The sequence below is a fragment of the Mirounga angustirostris genome, unplaced genomic scaffold, assembly GCF_029215605.1.
Source record: "Mirounga angustirostris isolate CCGP_5_RB_7025 unplaced genomic scaffold, mMirAng1.0.hap1 SCAF_1, whole genome shotgun sequence".
In the NCBI taxonomy this organism is placed as follows: Eukaryota; Metazoa; Chordata; class Mammalia; order Carnivora; family Phocidae; genus Mirounga; species Mirounga angustirostris.
The window spans coordinates 92,652,759-92,669,655 of NW_026991709.1; the positions used below are offsets into that span (position 1 = coordinate 92,652,759).

Sequence of the window (16,897 nt, forward strand, 5' to 3'; positions counted from 1 at the left end):
GTGACCGGCCCTCGAGACCCGCCTTCCGGGATCCCGGGGTCGCTGGCGGACAGACCCCGCCGCCGAAGCAAACCGCTGGAGCGCAGGGTGCGAGTGCGCTTCTCCCCCATTCGTTCCGCGCCTGGAGGCGGATCCCCTTCCCTGCACACAAGTCCTTATATGCACCGGTTGCACCAGCCCGTGTTACTCCAGCCCCACAAATAATTAATGGGGGAGGGAGGCCCGCTCTTTTTTTCCCCCCTCTGGATTTGTCAGCGCTAGAGCAGTGAACCTTGCCGAAAACCCCCCTGATGCGATTGAGAGCCATTGTGTTGCAGTGCACAAACTGGACACACAAAAATAAAGCCCCTTTGCCCCTACGATAAGCGCGGCAGGGTTCAGGAACAGCTTTTCACATCCAGCCAGATTAGCCTGCAAAAGCCTGGGCGGAAAGGGTGCGCGCCCCTCCCCCATCCAGGCTGGTGCAGAGGGACCGGGTCAGGAAGCGCGGCCTCTCCCCAGTCGGAGACCACGCCTCCTCCGCCTTCCCCCCGCCCTTTCTTTACTCCTCCCAGGAAGCGGTGATAGACAGTTCTGTGTGGTTCTCCACCCCCACCCCCCCACCCCCCGGCAGAGTGGAGGAGTTGATGTGTCTCATTATAACAGCCAATGCAGCCGCCATCCACGCACAAGCAAAGAAGCATGTCCCATTTAAATACACCCACGCAGCCCCAGCGCCCTTAGCTGAGCAGGGCGCGCAGCCCACACGCACCGCGGCTCCGGGCTTGGAGATCCGCGCAGGTTGGGCTCCCGGACCCGGCGGACCGAAGAGCGGAGGATCGGGATCGGGTGTTGTGGGGCCGGAGTGGGCGGGGGAGGCTGGGCCCGGGGCCTCTGGCGCGACACCCGCATGAGGACGCGAGTGAAATAGACCAAGGTGGAATTTCCAAGGGAGAAGCTTCAGGGTGGTTTTGGACCATTTCTCCCGCGAAGAAGTAGACATGGCGAGCGACTCCCCGGCTCGCAGCCTGGATGAAATCGATCTCTCGGCTCTGAGGGTGAGCAGAACATGTTTTCTGATTTCTTTCCAGTGGCTTGGGTCGGGGTGAATGGGCTCGGTGCGTGAACTGGGGCCGGGACTGGTGGGCAGAGGCGAATGCGACGCGGAGCGAACCTGGCTTCTCGTTTTGATTTGGGGTCTGCTGAGGTGCTCTTGGCTAAGCCTCCACGCAAGGGCTGTGCGGTACGTGTCCTCCTTCGGTTGTGGCCAAGGCTCCCCCGAGAACCAGTGGAGCTTATGCCAGTTTCATCTTACACCAGTGTAAGAGCATTAAAATGAAATGTTCCTGGTGTGTGTGTGTGTGTGTGTGTGTGTGTGTGGTGTGCACACACGCCCCGGACGGTCATCTCGTGCCAAGGCGCAGACCCCACCGTCCCCTTTTGCAAAAAAGGATAACAGCAGCGTGAATTAAGGCACTGGCCACTCACTTTTTCCAGCTACCTGCAAGATGACATTGTGAGCCTGACTGTCCCCAAGAGCCGAACCTGCCGCTCCAAGGGGGAGGCTATTGCAATGCTGGTCTTGTAGATGGCAACTGCCTCCTCTACCCTCTCTCCGCCTTCCGCGCCCGGACTCCCTCTCAGCGCTCTCTTCTATGCCAGTCTGCCGCTCACTTTTATTTATGGTTTAACTTAGCCCTGCGTGTGCTTTCTGACTTGGTGCCTCTGACATTTCAGTTTTATGGCTGAACTTAAGCAGGTGAAAGGATGTGTTCTCTGCTTTTCCCCAGGCAGACCGGAACTCCCGTTGAGTGTGTGTGTGTGCGTGCGCGCGCGCGCGCGTGTGTGTTCGTGTTCGCCCTGTGTCTGTGGCCAGTCCTTTGTAGAGAGCATCTACTTCCCTCCAGCCCCACTGGTTTGCGTTTACCTTCACGTGAATTGCCTCACACGCCTTTTCATTGTATTGACTAAGACATCACTGCTATAGAATCCATTTTGCTGTTGTTTTGAGATCAGAATACCAGGAGTCCCAGTGTAGCCTCGACGACTCCCCACCCCCACCCCCGACTCCCAACACACTCTTTCGGGGAAGGGGGCAGAGCTTTCTTGCCATTTTAATTAGATGCTGCCTGGCGAAAAGGGGGTGAGGGGTGGGGGTGGCGGCAGCAGCGGGGGTCTGAGAAGGATTGGATACCAATTTAAGGATGGCTTCTTCCTCTCCTGAACCAAGAATAAAATTAAAAAAAAAAAAAAAAAAGCAACCACATATATACTTGAAGCATGGAGGGTCGGTGAGACCGAATTGATGATGGCTCTCAACACAGACACGCAGGATGGGTGAAGCTTGGAAGTTCACACGCCCTCCTGAGGCATACATTGTTAGACCAATGCTAAATCTTGGGATTATAGACCTGAATCTTCATTACTTCTCCTGACACTGCCTCATTCTCCACTGCTATTTTAAAGAGCTACCTTTACCATCAAAGTGGTACTTTTTCTTTAGTCTCATTAATCGTCTCTCCCTGCATAGCCTCCTCTTTTTAACTTCCCCTCCTCTTCTCCTTAGTCCTTCCAAGAGGTGAGGTTTCTGCAAGGCAGCCTAGGGATGGAGAAGGAACATAGATGCCATTTGAAATGGCTTTTTTGATAGTTGGGCAGCAAAAGCCCATTCATGTGATATTACAGTAAGCTGTCTATTTCCCTGATGCAGAAATGCCATATTCAGAACCCGCTGCCCCCTGGGCAGCTGGGGGTGGGGGTTGGTAACAGGGTGGGTGCTTTGGCTAAGTCTTTGGTTTCCTGCTTTACAGACTGTGTGTGTTCATTTGCCCTACTTTCTGCGCTGGAAGTTGCTGCCAGTGGGTTAATCAGGTGGATGGATGGCCCAGACTACAGGGTAGAGGAAAGTGGCAAAGCCCAGGAGGGGGTGGGGTGGGTAGGGGGAAGGAGTCTGAACAATGGGCAAGGCTTGTGGTTTTCCTGAGCTAGAATCTCAACGTTGCTCCTCTAATGGAGAGCGCTCCGATGTGATTTTTAAGTTGGGCTTGGTTGGAGGTGTCCCTTGTGGGCTTTTTCCTGGGGAAGGTTTTCTGACATACGGAGCAGAGCCTGCAGGCTTGTGAGCAACCACGAGGGCTCACCGGCCTGCCTGGAGTGTGATTCACACACGGGAGGCCTGTGCTCTGTCATGATCCCGGGGTCCTGGGATCGAGCCCCGCATCGGGCTCCCTGCTCCACAGGAAGCCTGCTTCTCCCTCTCCCACTCCCCCTGCTTGTGTTCCCTCTCTCGCTGTGTCTCTCTCTGTGAAATTTAAAAAAAAAAAAAATCTTTAAAAAAAAAGAGACCTGTATTTTGAAAAGATATCTTTGCAGGCTTCACTGAAATCGCTCTTTGTGGCCTGGGCTTAGTGCTTTGCCTCTGTATTTCTGCCTGCAGGAGGTGTGTAAAGAGGGAGGGCTAAGGCCACCTCTAGAGATGGGAACTGCTGGCTGGAAGACTTAAATGCAGATGTGGAGACAAATGCATCCCGGATGCTGGGGGGTATGACCAGTCTTGTAGGGGGTGAGGTGTGCAGGCCGGCTGTTGAGTCCACAGACCACCTAGGTGATCTCCACAAACCAGAGGGCAGATAATGTCTCTCTGTCTTCCTAAATTAGGAGAGGTGCGTTTCTCTAGATGAGAGGTTTCATTTGTGCCTAACCCCTCAGGAAAGCCCGCCTGCCGAGAACCTCCTGGGGAATGCCTGACCCCTGAAATGCAGCCAAGGTCAGTGGCATCTAGGAGAATTTGCTGCAGCCTTAACCAGTCCCTTGCTGTTTCTGTGGCTCTTTAATGTACACAGTCAATGCTCTTTTTGTAAACCCTGAGCTCAATGCATTAAAAGCAGATTCTGTCTGGAGAGGCCTTTATCCTTCTCACTTTGGGGGCTTATTGTTCTCAGCCAGTGATCCCAGACTGGACCCAGTCTAAATTTTCCCCAAATAGCAACGATGCATAATTTAAACCAGAGCAACCAGGGACAGCACTGATCATTTAAATTATGCAAGATTTGGATGGTTTTAGAAAGTAAGATAAAATAGGATCTTCTTTGGTTAGAAAAGAGATGAAATGAATCCATTTTTATTAGTCCTGATTTTTAGAGCTCTGGAGATAAACTAAGTGTTGGGGGAGGGGGATAATTTCATAGATTTAGAGCTGGAAGAGAATTGGAGAACCCTTAGCCACTCCTTTCATTTAATACTAAGCTGAAGCCCAGAGAGTTGTAGTCATTGTCCAAGGTCACACAGCCCTGTCTCCCCTGGGGTGCGGGTGAGGGAGGCAAAAAGGGTGGTTTGGAGAGAGAATCTAGGTTTCCTGACTTCTCATCTGTGCTCTTTTCTCTAAGTCACACTGTCTGTGGCTGAATCAGAAATCAATAATACATTTTCTGCCTGAGCACAAAAAAACGGCAGCGAGGAATTATTTCACCAGAGTCATGGAATTGTATTTATCGAGAACAGAGAAACTGCTTCATGCAGGTAAACTCATAATACATAAAACCGTGGAGCATTAAGGTACCTTTGGAATTCATCTTGTTCAACCCCCCCTCAATTCTTTCTCTCCTGGCAAATGACTGTCTGAATCATCTAGGACAGATGGTTGTCCTGCATAGTACCCTCTCTCAGTAACCCATCTCCATCTGAATTGGTCCCACCGGGTCAGTCTAGATATGCACATTATTCAGATGTCTTTGCATGTGAGGTTTATAGAGTTCTATGTATGTTTTGCATAATCTATGTGGATACTCATATATAGTGTCATGATTATAAACTACCCATGTGGGTGTATGAAATGTGTGTATACATACATAGGCACAGAAAACAAGCTACTCATTCAAACTCAAGGCTTGAGTCATTCTCCCTTCAAGACATCACAGTGTTAAAAGAAATGAAATTTGCCACCAGTATGCTTTACTACATATGAAGTGAGATCAGCCCAGAAAGCTTTTTGGAGATTAGCATCTATCTGAGTCTGAGCACCTTGGCTGTCCTTAGTTTGGCCCACAGAGGAAGGCTTTCAAGGCCAAGTTTGGCTGCTGCTGACTTCATACTCTTAAGTTTCTGCCAGGACTCGCACTCAGTTTTCTATCTGAACAGAATTAGATGACCTCTGCTTGTCTTTTCCCCCTGCCCCTCACTGCCTTCTAGGCCCAGCTATTTCTTTGTCTCTTAAGACCTAGATTTAAGAACTGACCTCATCTGGAAGACTTGCACACATCTTTCCTGCTACACTTTTCCTCCTTGTGTTATAAATGGTGTGGGGATTATTTTCTGCCTACTTAATAAACTATGGGCTCCATGAGGCTGGAGGTTAGGTCTTGCTCATCTTTGAGTCTGTAATTGCAGTTAGTTGCATAAACGGATAAATGCACAAATTAGTGAGTAGGTGAATGGAGTGTACCGAGCACTGGGTTCTGTGTCCATGTCTTAGTAGTTCTGTGACTCCGGGTAAGTCACGTAGCCATAATTCATTTAACAATGGGAATGAACTCAACTGCTTGCCTTCCTCATATGCTGACTTCAACAATCAAAGTGTTTATGGCAATACTGTGAAAACACTAAAGTACTAAGGAAAACACTAAAGAAAACAGTAAAGCACTACACAAATAAACTATTCCATGATTAAATAGAATTTTATGGGAATCTTGATTCTACCATTTGATCCCAATGATTTCACCTAATTGAAAATGATCCTGAGAAAAAGATAACAGAAGGTCTTGCAACTTTCTAATAGTACCTTTTCCTTTTTATGTGTCCACATGACCTTGTATATTTCTCTGCTGGCCTGAGTTGACCTTTGCCCCAGGGTCAGCATTCATTACTTTTTTTTTTTTTTAAAGATTTTATTTTTAAGTAATCTCTACACCCAACATGGGGCTCAAACTCACAACCCCGAGATCAAGAGTCGCACGCTGTAATGACTGAGCCAGCCAGGTGCCCCTAGCGTATTTCTAAGCTACTATCAGGTATCAGCATTATTCATTAAAACTTTCTTCTTTTTTTCTTCTCTTTTTTTAAAACTTTTCCCCTCTTTATGGATTAACCATTATTTAAATAAAACCACATTTATTATGCCTATGCCTTTACAAAGTTTGTGTATTAGGGAGGAGTGTGGGCACCTGAAGTGATACAATACTAGTCCTGCATTTAAAACCTTCTGGTCAGAGGTCTCAGGGGGGGTTAAAGAAATCTTGAAACATTATTTATTCTTTACCCCAGAGCGCTTAATTAAATTTGGCCTTAAATGAGAATTTAGTAAAGTTGCAGGAATTGATAAGATGACAATATCTTAAAATGATAATAGCAGAGCAGTTTTTTAATTAGATACATTTGTAGTTTTCTAGAGATATTAAACAGGTGTTTTCTTTGCCATGACATTGCCTCATAATAAAATAGTGTGCAGTGGTAATTATCAGAATATCAGAGAAATATGCATAATCATTTTCAGTATCCATTATTAACTGCAGTAATCTTAGTACAAAAGGGAATATAAGTCATGGTTTGCTGTTTGCATAATTGTCTACTTAGGAGGTCATAGACTATATATTTTTTTAAGATTTTATTTATTTATTTGACAGAGAGAGACACAGCAGGAGAGGGAACACAAGCAGGGGGAGTGGGAGAGGGAGAAGCAAGCCTCCTGCAGAGCAGGGAGCCCGATGCGGGGCTTGATCCCAGGACTCTGGGATCATGACCTGAGCCGAAGGCAGATGCTTAATGACTGAGCCACCCAGGCGCCCCAGGTCATAGAATATTTTGTTGATGAACGAATACCCAGCATTTTTCCTTCACGAAAATATCACACCACCCGCTGCCTTACCTGTAAGGCTCTTTGAAAGCTTGTAATTTTGAGTCTTCTTTCTGTGTTTCTGTGTCTCTGCCCTGGTATTAGTCTTCCATGCCCTTCTCGCTCTATGCCTTTCCTTCCTTTAGGGGTATGGTTCTAACATCCACCCGGCTTTGAGCTACTGTGATTGGATCATGGCTGCCATGCCCAGCTGAGCACCCCCAGTCTCTGAGTCTGTGTTTCTGAGGGAATTTGGGATAACTTGTGTCTGAAAAATGCTTTTATGTCAAATTGGTTCTTCCATATCTGTGGGGGAAGTAGCTGTCTGAGAACAGGGCCTGAACTAGCAGTGTGCTGAGAATTCCAAGAAAATCTGGGTGATATTTTTTGAATGAAATGTTATTCTGCTCATATAAATATAAGGTTCCTAGAGGAGAGAGAGGGAGGACTTAAATAGAAAATGTTGGATGAATTCCGCTTGTAATTTCTTTCATTCTGGTTGGAAGCTTATTTCCCTCTAGAGAAAGATGATTCGCTCTCTGCTTTTTACACGCCCAGGCTCTTCTCCAGTTGTCTCTAGGGGTGCCTGGAAATTCTCAAAACACGTTTTATTTCACCCCAGTCTTATACGGCCTTCCTTGCTGTCTCTGGCATGAGGCCTTTTGCTCCATTCCTCCCTACAGGCACCGCAGTGACGGTCCCCTGGGCAGCCGCTGTGACAAGACTTGACTCCCCTGACTCTATACTGGCCCGTGCAGCCACACTGCTCTTCAGCAGCACATTTTCAGTCTCGGGGTTTCTTATTCACGGCCTTCCCTGACTCCTCGCCGTCTGCAGACCCAAGGCTGAACTCTAGGGCTATGACTCAGCCGCGCCTCCCGCCATGCGCTGCAGTTCTGACCACCGATCCTTTACTCCTGCCACAGAGAACAACATCCTTCTCCCCATGGATGCTCTTTGGGGTGGGGGGCCCTTATCTGTGCCTCCTTGCCTAACACTAAGCATTCAGATGCCACCTTTCCCACAAAATTGTCCCTGATTTCCCTCGGGTAGTAGTTATCCATCCCATTTGTACGCCCTTTCAGAACTGACCTCACACTCAGAACTTTCTATCCCGGGGGGCACCTGGGTGGCTCAGGTGGTTAAGCGACTGCCTTCGGCTCAGGTCATGATCCTGGAGTCTTGGGATCGAGTCCCGCATCGGGCTCCCTGCTCGCAGGGAGTCTGCTTCTCCCTCTTCCCCTCCTCCCACTGTCTCTCTCACTCTCTCTCTCTCAAATAAATAAATAAATAAAAATCTTAAAAAAAAAAAAAAGAACTTTCTGTCCTGGATTATATTCACTACTAGGCAGTAAACTTCATGAAGGCAGTGCATATATTTGATTCTCTTAGGACTCACCACCGGGATGACCTTTGGGGCTGCAGGACTCCTTTTGGTATATGGCTTAGAAGGTTTTTTCTCTGCATAGCTAACTAGATAGCTTTTTTTTTTTTCCCCTAAAGATTTATTTATTTATTTGAGAGCGAGAGAGGGAGAGTGTATGCGTGCGGGGTGGGGGGTAGGGAGAGAAGGAGAGGAAGAGAGAGCCTCAAGCCAACTCTGCGCTGAGTATGGAGCCGAGGCGGGGCTCGATCTCACAACCCTTAGATGACAACCTAAGCTGAGCCCAAGATTTGGACACCCAACAGACTGCACCACCCAGGTGCCCTGCTAACTAGATAGCTTTAAAAATTATTATCATATTGTATATATTATCTGCAACCTGTTTTTTCAAAAATGTGTTTTCAGTTGTTTGTTGCTTTTGTTTGTTTATTTATTTATTTATAAAGTAAATTCTACATCCAGCGTGGGGCTCGAACTCATGACCTCAAGATCAAAAGTCCCATACTCTAATGACTGAGTCAGCCAGGTCCCCCTGCAACCTGTTTTTTAAACGTAATAGTCACCCTTTTTGCATGCTGTTAATGTTTTTCTATAACATAATTTTAAAAAAATTCTTTGTCGTGGGGAATTTTAAACTTAGGTGAAAGTGGAAGGAATATTGGAATGCTCATACATTCCTGGTGGGAATGTCAAGTGGTACAGCCACTTTGTAAAATACGTTGGCAGTTCCTCAAAATGTTAAATAATAGAGTTACCATGTGACCCAGCAATTCCACTCCTAGGTATATACCCAAGAGAACTGAAAACATATATCCAAACAAAAACTTGTCCACAAATGTTCGTAGCATTATTGTTCATCCTAGCCAAAAAGTGGAAACAACCCAATGTCCACCAATTGATGAGTGGACAAATGGAATGTAGTTTATCCATACCATGGAATATTATTCATCAATAAAAGGAAGTGCTGATACATGCTATAATATGGATGAACATTATCCTAGGTGAAAGAAGCTGCACACAGAAGGCCACATGTTATAGGATTCCATTTATATGAAATGCCCCAAATAGGCAAATCTATAGAGATGAAACGGGGATTAGTGGTTTCTAGAGCTTGAAGGGAAGTGGAAAATGACTGCTAATTTCTTAAAATTAGGCAGTGGTGATGGTTGCTCAGCTCTGAACATACTAAAAATCACTTGTTCACTTCAAAAGGGTGAATTTTATAGAGTGTGAATTTAATCTGAATAAAACTGGTATGTAAAATAGACAGAAATAGTAGAATGAGCCCCCAACTTAACAATGATCCATTCATGCCCAGTCTTGTTTTATCCACACCTCCATCCGCTTCCTCCCCCATATTTTTTTCAAGCATCATATCATTTCATTTGTAAATATTCCAGTATGCAGCTCTAAAAGATAAACACTCTTAAAAATACATAACCACAATACTATTATCAGGCTTCGTAATTAGTATGTAATTTAAAATTTCTTCAAGTATTCAGTCAGGGTTCAAATTTCTAGTCACATGTTTTTAATGACTGCTTAGCATTTTATCGTGGGGATGAATCATATTATATTTAACCAATTCCTACTGGTGAAGCTTTTGCTTATTTCCAACTTCTCAAGTCTTACAAATAGTGGGTCAGTAAACATACATAGTCTTTGTATACATCTCTGTGTCCTTAGAATAACTTCTTAAAAGTGCAGTTTATGATAAAAGCCTGTAAATGACTCTAAGCCTCTTGATACTGTTAGATTTCCTCTAAATTTCCTGTGAGGTAGGTGTCTACGACTTATAGGTGAACACATGAGGCTTAGAAAAATCAATTGATTTACCAAAAGTCATAGAGCTACGAAATGGCTGTACTTACAACTGACCTGCCCCAAAGTCACTGCCAATAGTGACCCACATGGCCATTATTTGCCCAGTAGACCTTGTCAGGACGTCAGAATTATCTGATGTATTATCTCCCTAAAGTTCACAGATTTCCCAGAAGCCTTTCTTTGGGGAACAAGCTCTCTTTGATGAGCTTATGGTGTTTAAGTGTTATTTCCTTGTGATTTTGTTTTTTAAATAACCACGGTCAGTTTAGAATATGTTAATTGTTCTTTTTCTTGCCTTAAAAATGTAAAAGCATAAAATGTGAACCGTTTGGGGATTAGCAGGGATTTCCTTGTACACTGGGTATCAGGCATGTTTACCTTCAGTCTGTCATTCTCTTTGGAAAATCACTCGACAGGTGTGTTTGGAAGACATGTGGAGTCAGGCTCAAAGGTTTCCATTTTTTAAGAACTGGAGACCACCGAATGTGCGATTGTTGCAGAAGCTAGCAAGAGGAGCCAGAAGATATGTTATAGCAGGGGCCATGCTCAAGCCTTTATCTGTCAGATAATTATTAAAGTCAAAAATCTCAAGTTGTACCTTCTTTGAGATGATTATGGATATTTTAAGACTACAGTGGAGAAAATGGAAGAGGCAGCTGGTAGCCAGAAGGGTAAAGGGCCTTGCATTTTGGAACACAAGCTGTTTTCCACCAGGTTTATAGGTAAGAAACTATTAAAATTGACACACCTTTGGGGTTGTCAGTTTTGTGGAGACCAGAGACCAACTGCCTTGCTTTATTAGATTTTATACCTTAACCCTCCATTTAAAATGCTTATAAATTATTTATGCCTAGGGTAGAAATCCAGAACTTCACATGGACATTGTTTCATCATTTCTACTTCTAGGTTTTTCTTTGTTTTTTAATTTTTTTTAGCTGCCTGTAATCAAATTATAGCAGTGTGGTGGGTGGAATGGGTTGTAAGCAGTAGTTGCAAACTATATTTAAATAATAATAATAATATTTAGCATTTATAGAGCACTTAATATCTTCAAAGTACTTGTAAAGATTATCTAATTAAATACCCTCTCTGGTTATAATCTGGGTATAAATGCACTTAAATTCAGAACAGGGTCATGAGAAACATATACATTTGAAAGTTAATGCTAGCTATTCTTTAAAAACCTATGCAATGATCAGAGTTAGAGCTTGGGATTCTGTTAGATTGGTTTTGTGGATCCTTTTGTTAAACCTGGTGACAGGTTTCGATTAAATCTGTACCTTATTAATGCCTCTGCTGACTTTCTGATCATTAAGGACTGAGTGTTGATCATTGCCCGGGTCCTTACAGACACTAAAATATAAACAACATCAGTAAGCTTTAAAATGGGCCTCCTCGCTGCATTTCATGTCCTGGCCTCAGATGAAACTCCCATTAGTAAGTGAAATGAAGTGGGGTCGTGCAAGAAAGAACGGCTATGCATTGCAATTTAGTAATTTCCATCTGAGAAAAATAGATTAAACCGCACAGTAGGATACATCATAAAGAAATGCACTGGAGAAATGAAACATCTTTAGTTCAACTGTACTAATGACTTCTTGCTGTTTTGGACATGTGTCTGTGTACCGTCCCCTTGCACGTATGTCCTGTGTTGGCAATTTCGATAGAGCTTGGAGCAAGGACCTGCGTGGCTTACTCAGTAGGAAGTGGAGAAGTCTGCAGTTGGTAGATTTTTAGTAAATGTTATCCTGTGCATTGTGATTTTTCTAAGAGCTGGTTGACAGGTTAACTGCCTAGACAGTAATTCTCAAAGCGAGATCCCTGGAGCAGTACCTTCACACTCACCTCTTAGGTCCTGCTTCTCTGACCTACTGAATCAGAAACTGGCGATGGGATCCAGTAACCTGTGCATTAGGAAGCCCTCCAGGTAATTTTGGTGTACTTCTGAGGTTTGGAATCACTGGCCTAAATTTTTAAAATATAGCTTTCTTTTTTTCTCGTTTCTTTCATGCTGGTTCATTCATTCATTCAACAAATATTAATGGAGCATCTACTGTGTGGCTAGCATTGTGCTAGATACTGAGGATCTGGTGAAGAAGACACCCGGGAACGCTGTCCTCATGGATCTTGGTGCCTAATGAATGGGGAGAAGCATGTGTTAAAGAAATAATTGTAAGAATGACTTACTAAATACAGGTTGTTTCGGAAAACACAGCATATCCACAGAAATTTGAGTATGCCTGAAAATGTTGCAGAGTAGAAAATAGTGATTTATTTATATAAGGTAACTGGAACTTTTTCACAAGGCGTATGGCTTCGATTTGTGGAAGGCGCATACTTTAAGGAATATGGAATTTAAAATTTCACACTAATATATGCATTTGAGTTGTTTGTAAGAAAGGGGATACTTGAACTGCAAAAGTCGACACTTTCAGCTGATAATCCTGGACTGTTTTTTGTGTTGCCTTTTTTTTTTTTATTAGCAAGTTTGATTCAGGGGGCAGAAACCCCACCCCCATGACCAGGAAGATGCATCTTTTTAGTGCTAATTTCCTGTTTTTCCCTATGGACCTGTAGGGATTCAGTTTGAAGCCCAGGAGATGCTGGTATTTGCCTAGAAGCTGAAAAAGGAATCCGTATTCACAGCACTTTCAGCTCTACTTTTGTTTGAAGCCAAGAAATCTTTGAGTTGTGTATTTTGTGAAACAAAAAATGAAATGGACTTTTGGAATCTAGGCAGCAGGCTGAAGGATCTGACTTTTCTTGTAACAACAATCTATAAACATCTTTTACCTAGCTACCAAGATGTCCCGTGTTGTTATTTTAATCTGTAGGTTTTAGATACACACACTGCTTATATTGGGCGGTTTTTTATTTGGAGTTGTTAAGGTAACTTTGTATACAGCTCGATAATGAGTATGTACCAAGATTTTATTCCATACTTACTGCTGGGAAGATGCTTTTAAAAAATTGAATTCAAAGACCCCCCTCCAAGAAGGCCTATTTTAAAGGGAAAAGAGATGTGAGGTAATCATCATTAGCCTGGATATAAGAAATACCTAGTTAAAGAGGATACAGTTTTTTGTAATATTGCAGCTGGGGGGACAGATCCAACTTTCTCAGAAGAGGTCTTAATAACTAAAGTATCATCGAACTGTGCAAGCATTTTACTCAGGAATGTTCGCGACTCTCTAGATGGGGTTACTCTCCAGTGACTATGTCATTCAAAGAATTCTTCCCGGGACCAGGTTTGCAAAGCTTTGTTTCCTTTGGTGGTGGTAGTTTAGGCCCAGGACACTCTGAATTTGACATGGTTCCTCTGCAGCCGTCTGCACGGGTGAGAGGGCCCTCTGAGTTTTGGAGTGCTGCCGTTTTCCAGTTGAACTCATAAGACTGACTCTTTTAGAGGCCACAGACTGAGCTTGGATGGTTCTGGTGCTGGTGTCCTACTCAGGTATGGTTGATAAGGTGATAAGGTCAAAGCCAAGTGTTTGCTATTCCTAAAAGGGCACACCTCTGTTTTCTTTTTTTTAAACCGGTAGCTCTAGCACCAGAGAGAACAGGGTTTTCTTTTCATGGGAATAAACAAAATCCCTACCGAGCCCCCCTGGGGCTTAATACCCGGATGCTACTCAGGGAAAGAGCATTGCACACACTTTGGTCGGAATAATATGTATGTTCTCTCGGTGAGTATTTTAAAGACGTAACTCGCACTGGTATTGATTGTAGTCATAATTTCTTGAATATAAACAGCTTTTGTTTTGGGAGAAGAACGGATGTAAAAGTGTGAAATACAGAAGTTTACACATTTTGATGGGGGAGGGGCGGGGGGCGGGGAGGGGAGCTGGAGAGAGAAGGGGAGGAGGAACACTGTTTCTTTAAAATCATAGTAACTCAATCTTACTCCTTTGTTTTCCTTGAGTGACTGAAAATTAGCAGGGGAAATCTCTTGGAACCCGACCAGCTGGGTACCTAAATCTCCCACTTAACTGATGGCCCCAGAAAGAATGCTAGCGGGTAATTAGCATAGGTCCTCTTAGGTCTTCATCCCTAGGAACAAAAAGGGTCCCTCCCAAGGAGGAAGCCCGTGTGTGAAGAGAGGGGATTATACACATTCAGTGAACCATCTATGATACTTAAAGTAAAATGTGAGAGGCGCAGAGATCCCAGCCCCAGATAGCGGGTTTGTTTTCTAGATTGGAAAAATGTAAATGGCAGGGGTTTGAGAGCTTGGTGTCCCTCTGGTCTCTGAACCAAGGCTCTTGCTGGTTCTCTGCATGCCCACTCCCTCCTTTAATTTGTGAGTATGTTTGTAAAAGGTATTTGGGGTTTACAAAGCAGCAGGGACATTACTGTGAGTATCCTTTATCCCCTTGAGGCCAGGTCTGTTTCTTTTCTTTTCTGAAAGCAGGGTCTCTGATTCATAGCTTATCACCTGATTCAAGGCAAGTTGCATCAGATTTAAAGCAATAGTTCCCTGACCTTCTTTCTGGGTTCCTGCCTTCTGTAAGTTGCTGCTTGTTTGCGGGATTCATAATTAGGATTTTGTCCCTGCGGAGACTCTGTTTAGTGTGCAAGGCCCATTCTCATTTGCCATGCTTGGTTCCTTGATAACTCCGCTTCTACAAATATTTTGGTCAAATTTTCTGTGATCATTTGTTTGATATTGCATGTTAATGCTAAATGATTTCAAGCATGGTTCAAATGAACATCTCTGATCATTTCTTATCTAACTTTCAGTGAAATTTGGAATGTGAATAAATTACGAGGCCATGTGAACTTCATGGTTCCCAGAACGGCTAGTTAAAACTATATTCAGACTATGCTTCATGCCATCATAAATGTAAATCTGATTTTAAAATATCCCTGAGAATGTGGATACCCTGGAACTCTCATACTTTGCTGGTGGGATTATAAAATGGTTAAGCCACTTTGGAAAACACTTCGGCTGTTTCTCAAAAAGTTAAATATAAGTTTACTCTATGACTCAGCAATTTCACTTCTGAATATCTCCCCAAGAGACATGCAAACATATGTCCAGGCAAAAACTTGTAACCTGAATGTTCATCATAGCCAAAACCGGAGACAACTCAAGTGTCTATCCACTGATGAAGAGGTAAATAAAATAAGGTGGAGTACAATGGGATACCATCCCACAGTAAGGAAGAATGAAGTGCTGGTGCATGCTACAATGCGGATGCTATGCTAAATGAAAGAAGCCAGCGCAAAAGATCACATGCTGTATGATTCTATTTATATGAAATGTCCAAAAAGGCAAATCTGTAGAGATAGAAAGTGGATTAGTGGTTGGCTAGGGCTGGTAATGAAAACAGAGAGTGATTGCACGTAGGCATGTGGGATCTTTTTGAGGTGATGGAATATGTTCCACAATTGGATGGTGGTGATGACATGAGTGAATTTTATGGTATGTAAATTATTCCTCAATACACCTGTTAAAATATCAAGTGTCTGAGACATTGCTTCACAGCTGTACACCATGAGTCAGGCTGCTCTGTTATTTCTAGGAAGACCATCTCTTCAAGACCTTGAGAGATGGGAAGTCTGGTCCAGTCTTCTGCCTTGTACTTACCTTCATGTCATCTCGTATTCTGAAGGATGTCTCCTGTTTTATAAACGTAATCATAGTAATTTCCTTCCCAGAGAAAGGACTAGAATAGCTATTCCAGTCTGAAACCATTCCTTACTGAACTGCTTTCCATTCTCTCAGTGTTTCTGCTCACCCTTCTGCTGTTCCATATGCTGTTCCCCCTGCCTAGAAGTCTTCTCCAATCCCTATTGTTCACAGACAATTTATTTGTCTTCTCCCCTACCACGACCCCCGCCCCCAGAGGAGACTATAACTTCCACAGGGCGGGACCTGTGTTTTGTTGATCTGCCTTTATTTATTTATTTATTTAAAGATTTTATTTATTTATTTGAGACAGAGAGAGAGACAGAGAGCATGAGAGGGAGGAGGGTCAGAGGGAGAAGCAGACTCCCCGCTGAGCAGGGAGCCCGATGCGGGACTCCATCCAGGGACTCGATCCAGGGACTCCAGGATCATGACCCGAGCCGAAGGCAGTCGCTTAACCAACTGAGCCACCCAGGTGCCCGATCTGCCTTTATTTATTAATGAAATGAATGACTTCTCATGACTTACAGCATAAGGCTGAACTCCTTAATTTAGCAATGCCTTTGATGGCCTAACCATTCCCTCCTTTTTTACAATACCAGCAATCACCACCCTCCTCCCTCTCCAGAGTCTTTCAAAGTGTAACGAGTTGTGGGAGTGAGTTTAATGGGTTGCAGTTGGCTTTAAAAACAATTAATTAAGATAGAGTAGAAAACGATTACTGTGCATATATCGTATATGCGTGTGTACTAAGTTACAGTGTAGAACGTATTTCTTACAGGGTCAGGGCACTACAAGGTCGAAGTTCGCTGCTCTGGCTTAGTTCATAAGATTGCATACGATTCACCTAGAGGGAATCTATTCAGTTTGCAAATTGTAGTTCAGTGATCCAGCCTGGGGCCCACAAATCTGCAACACTGTGACCCACACATAATTCGGATGTATGTGTTGTGCATTTTAAGAAACTCTGTCACTGCTGCCATCCACCTCGCAGGCTGCAGCCTCCTGTTCCTCTCTGAAACACCTTCTGCGAGCTAGGCGCACCGCCGGGGCCCTGGATGCCTTGCCCTGGCGAACACAAGGTACAGTCTGGCTACAAAATGCAAAAGAGCGTGCTGTTCCTATGGGTGCTTGGGGAACCCCAAGCCCCACCTTTGCTCCACCAACCCTGTAATTTCACTGGGTATCTGCAGAGAGATTTGAGGAAGACGAGATGCCAAATGGAGCTATGGTCACTTGACAAAAGGAGTTC

The 16,897-nt window shown here is 44.2% G+C and overlaps 1 protein-coding gene across 12 annotated transcripts in view; it reads left to right on the forward strand.

Moving 5' to 3' along the window:
- Positions 1 to 533: 533 nt before the first annotated feature.
- Positions 534 to 16,897, forward strand: part of TNIK (TRAF2 and NCK interacting kinase) — a 385,586-nt gene continuing 369,222 nt past the window's right edge. For all 12 annotated transcript variants that reach the window (XM_045903381.2, XM_045903382.3, XM_064585383.1 and 9 more), the window contains exon 1: positions 534 to 1,037. In XM_045903381.2, the coding sequence (XP_045759337.1) occupies positions 981 to 1,037 (57 nt within the window). In that variant the 5' untranslated portion in view covers positions 534 to 980. The remainder of the gene's footprint in view (positions 1,038 to 16,897) is intronic.